The sequence below is a fragment of the Oryx dammah genome, unplaced genomic scaffold, assembly GCF_014754425.2.
Source record: "Oryx dammah isolate SB20612 unplaced genomic scaffold, SCBI_Odam_1.1 HiC_scaffold_12, whole genome shotgun sequence".
NCBI lineage: Eukaryota > Metazoa > Chordata > Mammalia > Artiodactyla > Bovidae > Oryx > Oryx dammah.
In genome coordinates, this window is record NW_024070196.1 from 15659636 (window position 1) to 15674986 (window position 15351).

Below are 15351 nucleotides of genomic sequence, written 5' to 3' on the forward strand. Positions count from 1 at the left end.
AATACAATGTCATCATTCTTTGCATTCTTTGATTTTTGCCCCATACCCCAACTATTTCTTATTGAACTGTCAACTATTTTATTAGTAGAAAAATATGCATCTCTAGAGTGTGCCTTTATGTCTTAATAGAATCAAAGAATCATAGGAAGGTAGGAGTGAAGGTAATTTTAGAGGTTGCTTAATCTAATCTAGCAACTAGCAAGAAATCGCACCTGCCAGTTTCTGAGAGGTAGGGGGAAATCTGTGCTGAAAGGAACCCAATCATAAAGTGAAAGGAATATGGTTTTTCTATTAGTAAGATGAAGATAAAAATTCCCTATCTGCTGCTTGAGCAAGTTTTATAATCCTTTTTAGCCTGTGGGGGATAATAATACCAACCCATTGGACTCTTTGTAAGAAATGAATAAGATACAGTAAGTCCCCTACATACGAGCCTTTAAGTTGCAAACTTGTGAAGATGCGAACACCCATCTGGTTCCAGCAAGCAATCAGAACCTGTGCCATCAGTGTTGGGGATAAGTGAGATTGCAGCTTGCCATCTGTCTCCAATTGCTAACAATCCTTCAGCTCTACTATTTCCCACCTCCTCTCCCTCCTCTAGTCAGTAACTCTTCTTGCTTGTTCACTCAGTGCTAGCTCCTGTATGCCAGCTGTGGTACTGTACTACTGTACTTTTAAAGGTGCTGTGCTGCTGCTGATGCTAAGTCGCTTTAGTCGTGTCCGACTCTGTGCGACCCCATAGACGGCAGCCCACCAGGCTCCCCCATCCCTGGGATTCTTCAGGCAAGAACACTGGAGTGGGTTGCCATTTCCTTCTCCAATGCATGAAAGTGAAAAGTGAAAGTGAAGTTGCTCAGTTGTGTCCAACTCTACGTGACCCCATGGACTGCAGCCTACCAGGCTACTCCGTCCATGGGCTTTTCCAGGCAAGAGTACTGGAGTGGGGTGCCTTCTCCATAAAGGTGCTGTACCATAAGATTAAAAATGTTTTCTTTGTTTTTTGTGTGTCTGTTTGCTTTTTATATATACTTGTATGAAATGTATTATAAATCTATTACAGTACAGTAGTAATACTATATAGTCGATTGTGTTAGTTGGGTACCTAGGCTAACCTGGTTGGACTTACCAACAGATTGAACTTACGAACATGCTCTCAGAATGGAGCTCATTGGCTATGTTGGAGACTTCCTATAATATCTATACAGTAGCTGTCACATGTTTGACTATGATACATGGAGATCTCTTTCCTTACTTCAGACACTTCCATTGCTTTGCAGTTTGCCCAGACTTTAAACGATTGAATCTTTGACTATCTGAAATCAACAACCACTTAACCATAAATGTCCCTCTTCTCTAAGCCAATGGAATCCTTTCCCATTGCACCCAGTCTTTTCCGCTTTGCCAGGTTTCCAAGCCTACTATAATTTTTCCAGGTTCCCAGGCCCACTATCATTTTCCTGGTGACCTTGCTCTGGCATCGTCTAGTTCACAGTAGCCCTCCCCTTAGCATGTCACGTCCAGAAATGCATGCAGTGTCCTATGCCAAGGACTCTTGCTTCCTCTGACTGTGGTTTCACTTAACACTGCTCTCTCTTTTATAGCAAACTTGTCTATGATTATTGAAAACATTCTATGATCTGGACACTCCAAACAGTGACATACTCTTATGTCTTCTGAGGAATTTCCTAATTTAGGGGTTTTTCCTGTGGGCGACAATGTATTTTGTATTAGATTCTGAAATCCAGTTAAAATGAAGAAAGCACTTTAAATGTTTCTGAAGATTCAGTGGCCACAAAAGCTAATCCTGCTTCTGCATGCATGCTAAGTCATATCAGTTGTGTCTGACTCTTTGCAGCCTCGTAGACCATAACCCACCAGGTTCCTCTGTCCATGGCATTCTTCAGGCAAGAATACTGGAGTGGGTTGCCATGCCCTCCTGCAGGGGATCTTCCCAACCCAGGGATTAAATCCACGTCTCTTACTTCTCCTGCATTTGCAGGCAGGTTCTTTAACATTAGTGCCCTGTGGGAAGCCCAGTCTTGCTTCTAAGCCAGTGGAAATTATCTCAACCTTGATATTCTTTTATTAACCCCCCCCCCATATTTAAACAATGGCACAGTTTTTTTAAAAAAAGAAGTCCTGGAAATATACTTTCAATATTCTAATTATAAGCTAAATTTTTGGAAAGTTTTGGTAATTTGACACCTAAGTGTATTTTGAGTCATTATATTTAAAACTGGACCTAAATCTAGACGGCAAGCAAAAAATCCTTCTCCCCTTATTTTACCAGACTATCATATAAGCAAGCTGTGAACTAGGCAAACTACATTCTCAGGATCCTTTCTCTTACAACTTACTGCTGTAGAAGCCTAGGCAAAGCCTTTAAATTTATTTTCTCATCTATAAAATGTATAATTCAACTTGAAGACTTCTTAGTCACTTAACATCTGAGAATCTCCTGTTCTATGATATAGATACCACTCTCAAAGCTCTTCTTGATAAAGACCTACATTATATTCATCTCTACACAGGTCTACCAGTTTAAAATCTGACACAATCCAACATTTTAGAGCCTGAAACATGATGCTCTATTAAGATCGACTTATCAGATGAATGTAGACTCAAATAAAGCCCAGTGAGATATTGGCTCTAAAATCTCAGCTCATCATTTCAAGATGCTATGCCTATAACTCCAAACTTGAATGTAATTAAACATGAAATGGTCTCATTTTAGCATGGGAGGAAATCAGCTTTCTGGTCAGAAGGAAAGATTTTTCAATTCAGTTTTAATTGCTAATTTTCCTTTAGGGGAGCTTGAAGAGCTACAGTGGTTAAAGGAATAAAATATCAAATAGCAACATTATTCATGAATAATTACCCAGCAGGGGGAGATAGGAAGACTCTACCTTGTATTTTCAGAGGTCTGAATGATTTGAGAGGATACCTATAGTGGGGCACTTGTCAGCCTTGTGATCTAGGATACAGCAGTAATCAGTGATAGAAAAGAGGGGGAAATAACCAAATATCATCAAGTCATGCATGTTGGGTTTTATTTAAGGAAATGTCTCCTCATGTAGGCAGTGATGTGTTTAAGAATGAGACGCATTTTTACTTGTTTCTATTTTAAGTGATTGCTTTGACAGGTCTTTGAAGAAAAAAAAATTTTTTCTATCCTGCAGATTCAGTAACTGCCCTTAAATGTCTCATCATGTCACATTTTCAGTGGAGACGACATTGTGATTTGCTTCCATGGTGATCTACCCGACACTGATGGCTAAAGCTAATGACACTGGGTTGTCAGGATGCCATGCCAGGCAGCCACTAATTAATTATTTGTCATAATCTCCCAGGGAGGAAATTACTAATATTATTACTTAGCACATCCTTTGCATTTACACTTGCAGAGTGCTGAAAAATTCATTTGTGGCCCTGAAGAAATAAACATTTGTGCTGTTCTTAGCAGGAAGCAGGAAAGCAGCCCCAAGAGCATCTGTACCCACTGGGTGACATAGTCAGGACCTCAGGCTCTACATGCTATGGCAGCCTTATAGGTTATGTTGCTTTCAGCTGAAGAATAGAAAGACTATGTCAAAGGCATTTTTAATATATTATTCTAATCTCCTGAGACTAAAATTAGTAAGCAACAAATTAATTCAATTATAAAACTGCCCCTCAAAAGAACCCAATCTTTTAACGTAGTACTTTGACTTGGAAGGCATATTTAACAAGAAGACTTGGAAGATAATAAATATGCCCTGGCAATTGTAGGAAAAAAAAAAAAAAAAAGCCATCTGGTATGAATGAGTCCCTTGTATTTGAAGTAAAGACTGTTACAAGATTGTTTCAACTTCCTGGTTGACCAGTTGTCTGTGCCTCAGCCTGTCAATGAGTAACCAATGGGAAAGAGAAACCATTTCTATAATATGATTGATAGACTGAGGTTAATATTTAACCTTAATTTGTAATCAGAATGTACTATTTATATTATGATAGATAGATAATAGTAGATAATAGGTAAATGATACATGAGACTCTGTACTTCTCTCTTAACAAGAATCATTGGAAAGGAACCAAGGTTTTAACAAAGTTAATTTGCTACAGATAACCTTGATCTTAATAGTGGACAGGAGTGAGCGTTAGTAAAGATGATATTAGAGAAATAATATTGGACAAGAAAGCTTTTGTTAGTCACATTCAAAGGTATCCATATCTTATTTTTTAAATTTATTTAAATTTAATTGAAAAATAATTGCTTTACAATATTGGTTTGATTTCTGTCATTCATCAACATGAATTAGCCATAAGTATGCAATATGTCCCCTCCCTTTTGAACCTCCCTCCCACCTCCCACAAAATGTATATTGAATAATAGTTGCTTTACAATGTCATGCTAGCTTCTGTTGCCCAGCAAAGTGAATCAGCTGTACATATATATATATATCCCCTCTTTTTTGGATTTCCTTCCCATTTAGTTCACCACAGAGTACTGAGTGGACCTCCCTGGAATATACAGTATTTTCTCATTTGTTATCTATTTTATACATAGTATCAAGAGTGCATATATGTCAATCCCAATCTCCCATTCCCACATGTGGATACCAAGGGGTAAAGGTGGGGGAGTATCCATAACTTTAAAATCTACTACATATTTCCTACCTAGTAAGCAGTAGAAAGTTGAACAAGCAACCAAGTGCAACTGACAATAGGAATTAAATAGTACTCCATTTCACACAATAAACTACTCATTTTCCAGATAAGAGTAGTTCACTTTGTCACTGGCTACAAAACTCGTAGGTCTTCACCCAACAACAAGGGAACACTAGAACCCAGGCCAGCACGACTGATTTAAATGGAGTCAGATCACTGTTTAAAATCATCAAGACTGCTGTTTGTCCACATGTGGCCACTGGTTGTAGTGGACATGAGGTCAAAAATCTCTGTGTAGGGGGTTTTCAGAGGCTGCCACTGGTTGAAAAGGAGTCATGGATGGCAAGGGGCTTGTTTAGAAGGTATCTTTGCATACATAGCACTGTTCATAGACTGAACAACCCCTGTTTTTCTGCTTTAAAACCTGGAGGAGCTGATAGAGATCAAAAATGCCTTGACAACTGAGTGACTGAAATTCTGAATACTCTGAATACTGATGAACTATACCATAGAAAAGAATTTGTGTTTTCAACTCACATCAGTATGGCATATTTCAAATATGGCATAATTGGAACTGCTTTTCAGCCCAATTACAAATGCTTGTTTTTCACTTACATAGAAAATACACAACCTGGAAATTTAGAATCTTTTCTTTTTTGACATGTCACTCTGCAAATATGAATCTCCTTTAAGCTCAGGAGTCTATAGGAAATATATTTGGCCTCATTTTAGGAAGATAAGCGGGAGACAACATAATTTATGAGCTGAACCAATGGAAGGGTGCTGAGTCAGGTTTTGTTAAACTAATCTTATGGCTGGCAAGGATGACATGTCAGGTGTTTAATTCATTTAAAATACCAAGCCATTTCCATAAATCATTTTTATAACTTTAAATACATTATATAGGTACAGAAACAATAGATGATGTGTTTGAATGTGCCAAACACATCTGTTTCCTTCACTACATACTGTGTTTCTCATTTCATTTTCCAAACATGTATTGATTTATCAGATTATTTTTTATGGGCTGATCCATACTTTAGTTTTATCCATGTCATGTTCTCTATCGATGCTGTTATGCTTCTTGAATTTTTCCTTGGGGCAAAATATATATTTGCCCCATGTGAATATCATCATAGCATCTCTCTCTTTCTTTTCGCACAAAAAGCAAAAAGAATCTTCATTTTTTTAATATATTTGCCACTGTAGTCCAGGTAGAAAAAGTACACAGGATGCATTTGGGTCTATTTAGCATAAAAACTTCATCTGAAATTTCTGTAAGATATAAGATAATGTGTTGTATTTCAGGATATATAAGGTTGAGTTTCTTTACTGTGTGAATGCTATACTATTTTCTTTTCTCCCCTAACTCCTTGCCCCCCTCCCTGTTTAACAGCAGACAAACCCAGGGAGCACTGAATGAATCTGACGATCCTGAAACAGGCTGTCTAACTGATAACAAGCCAACTTCTCGACACTTCTATCCTGTCGCCTTGCTGCTTGTCAGCTCACACCTGCTAGTTGTGTGGCTTATTTTAAGTCTTGCATTACTTTTAGCCAAATACCAATAAGTTTTATGTTGTATTCCTTTTTTTCTACAACTGACAATGGACTTTAAATTATGGGGACAATGCTGTAATTTCTACATTTTCAGATTCACAGAATTTAAACAAAAAAGAACAAGCAAATGATTGAATTGTGTTTTATTTGGTTTTCCTCAAAGCTAAACGGAAAAAAAGTACTATGCATTAAGTGAATTATTTCGCTCTTTTGTTCATGGAAAAGCATTTCCCAACTGTTAACTAGCTCAAGAAGAATTTTTAAATTCCTGTCTTTGGAATAAGACAAAGAACAGAATCCTGGAAGCTTGAACTTCTGCACCTCCTGTTCCTCTTCCCATGTCCATTTATTTAAAGAAATTAAGACTGAATTTGCACAACACCCAGGAACCCTGAGACAAGTCCTGCAGATGTGGGAGGTTCCTTCCATCCAGACTCGGTTTCCACTGTGCTGATTCCATTGTCACCGTCAGCTGCTAGAACCCTCTGTTCGATTTCTTAACCTGTTAGTTCTGTGATTTCTTTGCTGCAGTTAACCTTTTTTCTGTCAAGTAAGGTTCTGGAGAGAATGGCTATTTCTGTTTTGTAATTAAATGAATCCATTTGTAACTATGGTTTGGGTTGATTTGGCTCTCGATGTACTTTTCTATTCTTTTTAACCAAGTCTTATTTGTGTCTCGATGCCCCATTTTCAGCACCTGTGACTTTTGTACTATCTGTACACAAGCACTCCTCTTGATAAAGCTGAGACTTGGACCAGGCTGTTTGGAAAGCCATTTTCCTCCTCGTTGCACAGCTAAAATAATGCAGTCAAATAGAGATGAAACTTTCCTTTAAAAATCTATAGGGCCAGACTTAATTAAATGCCTTATTCCTAGAACCTACATCCTTAGGGCTACGTGTAGATGTTCATGTGTTTTAAAGAGACTGAGAAATTCATTTGTGGAAAAGTTATAAAAAGGCAGATATATTTATGAAATGAAAATGAAGCTGTATTGTGGATCAAATTATATTTAAAGAGTTTATTAAACCTTAAATATATGTTAAGAGCAAAGGGACTCTACTCATCATTTTTTCCGAGGGCAATAATGGTATTGGGCCTGGCCTAGGATTTAATTTTGTAAGATGTATCATCATTTGTGAAAAAAAAAAACATGTAGAGTTGAATCTTTGTTATTTTTACTCGGACTGTTGCTGCAACTCTGCATTGAACAAATAAAGCATATTTATTTATTCTGTGTTTCATGAAGTTGTGCTTTTTCCCCTTTCACCAGAGAAGGATGCCGCATAGAAAATGTACTGAAGAATATCAAATGCAGGAAGTATGCTTTCAACATGCTACAGCTGATGGCTTTCCCCAAGTACTACAGACCTCCAGAGGGGACTTATGGAAAAGCTGACACCTAAGTTTACGAACATGTAAATAAACAGGAACACAAATATGCTTCCATTGGAAAATCTCCACCGTTTTTCTGTTTTCATTGTTATGAATTTGTGGAAGGGGATGATCAGGAATGTTCACCCAAATATAGGGATTGCTTGAGTTAGTTATCAGCATATGACTCCGAAAGAAATCCATTAAACAAATCTTAAATCATATTGTGTTTCTAGTTCCAAGCTTCTATGTATTGATTCTCGCTGGTTGAGATCAGTTCAAAAAGTGTACATTTCGTTCATGGGATTTTTAATGAAAGACATTCTGAGAAAAACCTAAGTTGCTTCAGGGGTTCTGGAGGTGGCATTCAGAGAGTGGCATTCTCCACTCCAAAGGGATGATAGGAGAGTGTCAAGGGGAGAGAGGCTTTGAGATACTTTCCATCTTTTCTCATATACAACCTGAGAGCCCATTTGTGGGCTTTAAAAATATTTTTCTAGTGAATGGAAATTAGGGAGTGTTAACTTGTGAACCTGACTACAGAAGCAGTTCCTATGTGCTTGTAAAGACTCTCATCCTATGAAGGTGTGACTGGTCCTTCTAAAAATGTTAATGGACAGTGTTAATAAAGCAATAAAAATACTTTTTGAAAACATGGTATCTTTTCAAAACTCTGACTTGGATTGATTTGCCCCATCAGCCTAAACTTCATGTAGTCAAGTTCATGAAAGACTGTAAAATATCTTTGAGGTGTTTTCTAGCATTTATCTCAATATGTATCAATCAGTGATGTAACTATGCATTGCCTGGCATAGATTAGTATATGTGAATGAACCTTTTAAAACTTATGCTACCATAATTAATGATAAAACAAAACAATTATTTCTCCTAAACTGAATTTCAAATTTGTCCTTACTTGGTAAAATAACACCATAAGTTTCCTAAAACTACAAATCAGACATTGCCTTAGAGATCATCGTGTATAACATTATAAATATTATAAATGGCTAAAGTACAAGGAAGATATGTCCCCAGTTACTCAGCTAGATGATTTTAGAACCCTGGTTACAGTCCCTTCTTACCTTGTAGCTTGTAGCTTATCTAATCTGTAAATTGCCACCCTAAATAGATACATGAAAATTTGGGAAGGATACTAAATAGGCCTTGGCATGTATTGCTGTAATTGAAACTGAAAGTACAAAGGTCTAAACAAATGACATTTATTTTCTCCATATTTTAAGAATTTATATGTTTTCCATTCTCATCAGAGGAGCGTGCGATTCAGAGCATGAATCTCCCTTGGAAATGCCAGAGACCTGTTACATAGATACCTCTTAGTGATGACCACATTCAACAAATCATCTGTAGCTTTCCTAGCTGATATGATAGCTCCTCAACCAAGATACCTATTGAAATAGAGATTCCAAACAGATCTCCAGGCTCATGTTGGGCTTTTCAAATTACTGCAATTTAAATAACCCTCTGAGGCTTTTAATGCTAGAATTGTCAATCTGTTATTTTAGTTAAGGACTTGTGGGCATTATACTTGAGGCAGTTGTCAAAATATTTACAGCCTTTTTCATGAAAAGATGCTTGTGCTATGGATCTGTTCATGGACAGGTTATCTTGTTCTCCTTTTTACCTCATTCTCAATTTCAATGAGTAAATATAATCTTTAAATTGTTCAGTTTCATTTAAAAATGGTAAGATTTGTGGTTATTTTCATTATTCCATTGGATTTAAGGTAAAACGGTTGGTATGACAATAATTCCCTTAAGTAACTGAGAAGCCACATTCAGTATATCAGATAGCAGTTTTGAGTTCCTTAAGTGATTTATCATCTTGTAAATATTCTTATGAACAATAGTTTTTGTTTGTATTTTTAAAAATGAAACCTCTTGATTCAAATATGAAAAGAATATTTATTAACCAGAAAACCAACAGTAGGGTTTTCTATTTGTGGAAAACATTTCAGATTTTTTTTTTTTATGAAGTACTATTATAGAAGTTCTCAAAGAGTAGAACTTACTGTAATACAAATGAAGGTAATATATTTTCTCATTTATTATTAACATAGTTTTCTGCATTCCCCTATTGGAAACCTATATTTGTTCATATTCTAAAAGTAGATTTCATCAAGCAAATGTTTTTTCGTAGCGACAATAATGTCACCCCTTTCCTGAGAGATATTTCAAGTATCCTTGGAAAACTACTTCATTATTTCTTAAATTACTAAACCTTTCTAAATCAAAGAGAAAATGTTATACAAAAAGTTTTAAAAGCTCTTGTGTACAAACACAGGCTCAGTCATGCTTTTCTGCTTTCATTTTCATTTAAAAAGATGCACCAGTCATTCTGTTTTAAGAGATCACATTGAGCCAGACACTGAACCAAGAAAACATTTCCAAACAAGATAATTTTTTTGCTCAAAAACATGTTTGCCCTCTGATGTCATCAAAAGTAGATAACACTTCAGTATTAGCTATTTACAAAGTCCTACAGAAAGCATACTTAAAAACAAGGGAAAGTACAATCCTATTTATGTTTGACCCAGTGACCAAATATCCAGAGCCTGCAAAATGTTCTGCAGAACAGTTGAACGTAAAAGTTGGAAATATTTTATTGAAGCAGACCCATATTTTAGATGTACCCTTGCATTTATTTCTTGTGCGATTGTTTCTTTCTTGTCAATATTACCTTGGGTTTTGTCAACACTCTGCCCAAACAATCCTTTGATGTAAATAGTTTGGTCAATCCAGTAATCCCATGAGTCAGAGCAGCTGTCTGATCCTGCTGACAGATTGTATTGAAATGACCAGCTGCCCAGTGAGAGCAGGACTCCAGGTAACTAAGCTCCAGTCTTTATAAGACTATGACCTCTTGTTCTGAGGACATGAGGTCTTAAAAGCAAGCATCTGGGTGGGAGATACTTCCCTTTTTTCTCTCAACTAAATATGGTATTTTGCCAAGAATAAGACAGTGGGAGAGAAGAAGATTCATGCTTTTCTTCCCAAGCAAACCCACGCCCCTCCTATGTAAAGTTTGCTAGGTGCTGAGAGGAGAATAATAGTGGTGTGCTAGAAATTGGCTGGTCCTGACTCACAATACTTGACCATTAAATTCTGTAAGCCAGTTTTCAAAACACAACCATCATTAAGTATTAAATTATAGAACACAATTGAATAAATCTTATTAAAAATGATAAAGCTTAATGCAGCCTAAATATTTTACTATATTATGCTATTTTATATCTGCTGCTGAGGTTATTTATGCCAATTGTATCTGTCCAGTGGAAACATATTTATAAAATGCTAACCGGGCTTCACTTCCTGACTCTGCATGTAGTAACATCACATAGGTAGCTTGAAATTGACCGTGGTGGGTGTTATGCCCCAGAAACTGCCAAATGCTACCAACTCATACTTTGAATCCCTGGAAAACCACTTGTTAAACATTGACCAGCACAAAACTGGATGCCACCATCACTTTTTCTCCAGAAAATTATCAATAATTGGAAGCAGTATTAAATTATTAAAATGATACTAAGTGCAGTCACCTTCAGATGGTTACGGGTTTGTCTTGGTTTATGCCCTCTTTAAAGACTCCTATTAGACTATAAGTAATATTTGCTGTTTATGTTTATTCATATTTAAAACAGTCATAACAATTCATTTAAAAATGTATTTCTGTGTGACTCCCCTGGTGGCCCAGTTGCTCCACTCCACTGGAATCAATGCTTCCAATTAGCAGAGCACAGATTGGATCCCTGGTCAAAGAACTAATGCCCCACTGTGTGGCCAAAAAGTGAAATTTCAAAAAATAAATAGATAAAAATTATCTATGATGTTCTGCAAGGGAAATCTTAGCAATGCAGCTTTTGTGTAAGCAATAACACTTTCAGGCAAAATTCAAGGAAATGTTAGCCTAATTAGAAAATCACTAAAAATGCACTTCAATATCAGTTTTTAAGTTTATAATTTTAGCATTTGCTAAAAGCTGGAAAAGCAGTAACATACTACCAGGCCCAGATTCAAATAAATATAGCTCAATTGGAAACCAAACTGTTAGATTAAACAAATTAAACTCTGGCAGTATGCAAAATCACACAAATGTTTAGGTGTTTGATTCCAAACAGGATGGTCTATCAGTGGTTTAGTTCAACATACAGGCCACCTTTTATAATCTTTTGAGAAATAAATCAACTTTCATCACAAGTTTAAGAAACTGGTCTGAGAAAAACTGTGATCAGCAGTTGCAGAGTGAAGCAAATATATTGAATACAAGGCATCTCTAATAGCTGGAGGCTTTACAGATTATGTGCTACTGAAGAAAATAATTTGCTGAGAGTTGTATGGTGGATTGACAATTTTAGGTAAATTCACAGAATCCACATTCATTTAGCCCAGCTGCAATCTGCAAGAGTTTTGCTTTTTTCCTTCCATATTTATGTTTCATTACTTTATAAAGAAACTACCAATGTATTAGATCTTTTGTTTCTTTGGAAGAAATTTAAGTTACAACTTTCCAAACAGATGTTATCTCTAGGAAAAACTTCAAGAACAGAAAAATGCAGTTAACATTTTAGATAAAATATGACAGGCCAATTAGGTCTAAAGTTAAGGTATGGAAATTTGGGTTTTTTTCTTTCTGAGTTATCGTGCAGATTAAACACTCTTAGTTTTATTTCTAGGCATGTAAGAGGAAATCTAAAGAATTTCTGATGTCAAAGAAACAAATCATATCTGGCTATTAGTATCAAGGAGGTAGGAAGACATTGTAAGGCAGTATTAACTTAAAATATGTACATGCCATCGGCTCTCCTGAGCATGAACTTTTATAGATTGCATGAATAGTCAGAATTTTAAATTTAAAGGAAAACATGACTCACAGTGAAGTATAGTACCCAGAGAGACTTAACATTAAAGGAGAGAAGACCTACCACGTGTTGTTGCCTGATAAACCATATGTTGCTTATCCTTCATGCTGTGCTCAGTTGCTCAGTCATGTCCAGCTCTCTGCAATCCCGTGGGCTGTAGCCCACCAGGTTTCTCTGTCCATGGGATTTCTCAGGTAAGAATACTTGAATGGGTTGCCATTTCCTCCTCCAGGGGATATTCCTGACCTAGGGATGTCTCCTGCAACTGCAGCATCGGCAGGTGGATTCGCTACCACAAAGCCACTTATCTTTTCGTCTTTCTTTAAGATGTTGCACTTTCATACTCATGGTGTGAAACATTCAGTCTTCCTAAATTATCAGAACACTCTAAAGTCATACAAGGGCACAGCTCAAGAGTGCATCTTTGCTGATGACTTGGTGCAATTTTATTGACTGGCAGGCAGTATTGACTCAAATATTAGCAAGATTACTATAGTATCTATATATTAGTAGCTCTTATGATGCTTTTATATCACTATAAATATTAAAAGCCATTTCATGTCAGAGAGCTTTCAAATTTTAAAAGGCAGATGCCACATTTCTGTAACTGTCTAGACACTCCCATTTCACGTCACATGTGCAATCCTTTGTACACATACACTCTTGTGGATATTTTATTATTTTATTTAACCTAATATGTGATTTTCAGATTCTTGTGGTACTTAGCTGAAACATTTGCATTTGTTTTCTTTTAATGTTAAATATATATTCCAGATCAACCAATAATGGGTAGTCCTAGGAAATGAGGCACAAATAGGTTAGATCACTTTATATTGTCATTTGAAGAAATATCATTTTGTTTTATTGTTCTGTGTAAACCATATTCATTGTACATTGTGTGTATATTTTTTTAATAAATGTGATTTTTATTTTTTATGTTTCTGTCTTTTTCATTTCAAATATCAAATTATACATTTTTTTCATTTTTGTCAATGTAGAAATCTCTAAAACTTTATTAAAATAGCAGAAGCGTAGCCTAAATAGTATTTCAAAGAAAATAGACTAATTTTCTGATGAAGTGTAATTGCAGTGCAAATTTTACATTGATACTAGGTTAATAACTATTAATAGCAGAATGCATCTTTTAGGGTTGCTGTTCTATGGGACTAAAATCAACTATAATTTTAAAAGATGCAAGAACCAGATGCTTCATCTTTGGGCAAATCACTGATCTTTGTAATACTGATTATATTAGTCATTTGAGCACATAAGATAACTTTTCCTTATTGGCTCTTTGGATCTTATTGATTATAATTCATTATAGCAGTTGATAGTAGAAGGTAAATCCCAAAGAGTTTTAATTCCATGTTATAGCAAAAAAAAAAAAAAAAACGTTAAAATGAGACTGTTGACTACGTGTAAAGAAAGGAGTTTTACCATCTGGAGAATTCAAGAGCATATCTGATCCTGTATCAAGAAACTCTTAGTAATGTCATTATCATCAGTACGTGTTCATACTAATGCGTCTTTCTACATCTGATCAGGAACAATACTAGAGGTAGCTCCATGGTGAAACCATTCATAGCAAATTATAGCAAAATTCTACCGGCCATAAAACCAGTAGGGTTGTGTAAGTGAAGTAAGAATACTCTTCTGTCTTAAACACCCATGCAAAGGTTCCTTGAGTGTTGTAAATGACATACGCACACGACTGTCAGAGGACAAGAGACTCAGAAAATATGTTCCAGAGCTATCAAGAGGGAAGTTGGGAGGGTAGGTGGATATAGTTGGAGTGTGTTCAGCCAGCACCCATAAAATCCAAAGTAGCCACATGGTCATGCTTCTGTGGCTCCCTATAACAACAAAAACTGAGTTCTCTGTTCTCTCAACGGTCCTGATGAGTAAGGGTGACCCAAGAATAGATTTTTAAATAAATTTTAACTGAGAAGTTAAAATGAGAGAGGAAAGCACACTGGGATGAATACCAAGAATATGACACTGAGCTACCAAAAGTTCCCTTCTCTCCTAAGCCATGAGTTTATTGCTATAGCCCTTTCAGAATTAAACAATAGCAGTGAGGCTGGTGATCTGCTTCTTGCCTAGAGTGATAACTTCTCAGTTTTCAAACAGATAGATCATAAGCCACCACATTCTTGGTGATAATTCACCTTTGAATTTGAGTGATCTGTTTCCTCTGCTTGCTTCCTACATTGAAGGATTGCCCAAAGGTCTGCACTCAGTATTGTTCTTTTCTCATTCAAAATGTGCTCCTTTGATGTCTTTAATTATTAAGAAGAAAATTCTAGGAAAGAGCTAAGGAATGTCGGCTTTTGAGGCCGAATACCTGGATGCAAATCTGATTCCACTACTTTTTGTTAAATGCAGATGTATAATGCAGACAGATGTCACATTACTTAACGTTTCCCTGTCTTCACATCCTTATCTGTAAAATGAGGGCTATAGTGTTAACTGACCAGGGTTCTTGGCCTCCTTAATCAATATATTGATCAGAGGCCAGACAAATTCAGGCTAGGCTTTACTGGGGCCCCCGCTGCAATAAGGGGGGGCTGGCGCAAGCAACATGTTCTCCTGCTTGCTTGTTCCTCAGGGGGATTGAGGTGGTTTCTTAAACAGTGTGAGGCTAGGGGTGTGTCCAGGGGGCTGGCTGGAGGGGTGGCTTAGGTGTTTTGCCCACCCCTCTAGTGGTGGTGAGTGCAGGGGGCGTGCACAGTACCCTGCTTTTGCTCCAGACTCTTGAAAATGGTAGTGGTATTTTGGAATCTTTGTATCTTTGTCCAGAATTTGTCCTAACTGTGCATGCACAGTTATTTTTAGTGCCATTCAGTTTCTTTGTATTTTGTTGCTCATGGAGAGTTGTGTCCAGCTCCAAGCAT

General features: G+C 36.6%; 1 protein-coding gene across 4 annotated transcripts in view; it reads left to right on the plus strand.

The window, feature by feature from the left end:
• The window catches only part of INPP4B (inositol polyphosphate-4-phosphatase type II B), a 704914-nt gene extending 696675 nt beyond the window's left edge, over nucleotides 1-8239 (plus strand). For 2 of the 4 annotated variants that reach the window (XM_040250454.1, XM_040250455.1), the window contains one exon: nucleotides 6044-7449. In XM_040250454.1, the coding sequence (XP_040106388.1) occupies nucleotides 6044-6218 (175 nt within the window). In that variant the 3' untranslated portion in view covers nucleotides 6219-7449. Of the gene's footprint in view, nucleotides 1-6043; nucleotides 7450-7480 lie in introns of those variants that run through there. The other 2 variants (XM_040250456.1, XM_040250457.1) reach the window with 2 other exon arrangements.
• Nucleotides 8240-15351: the final 7112 nt, after the last annotated feature.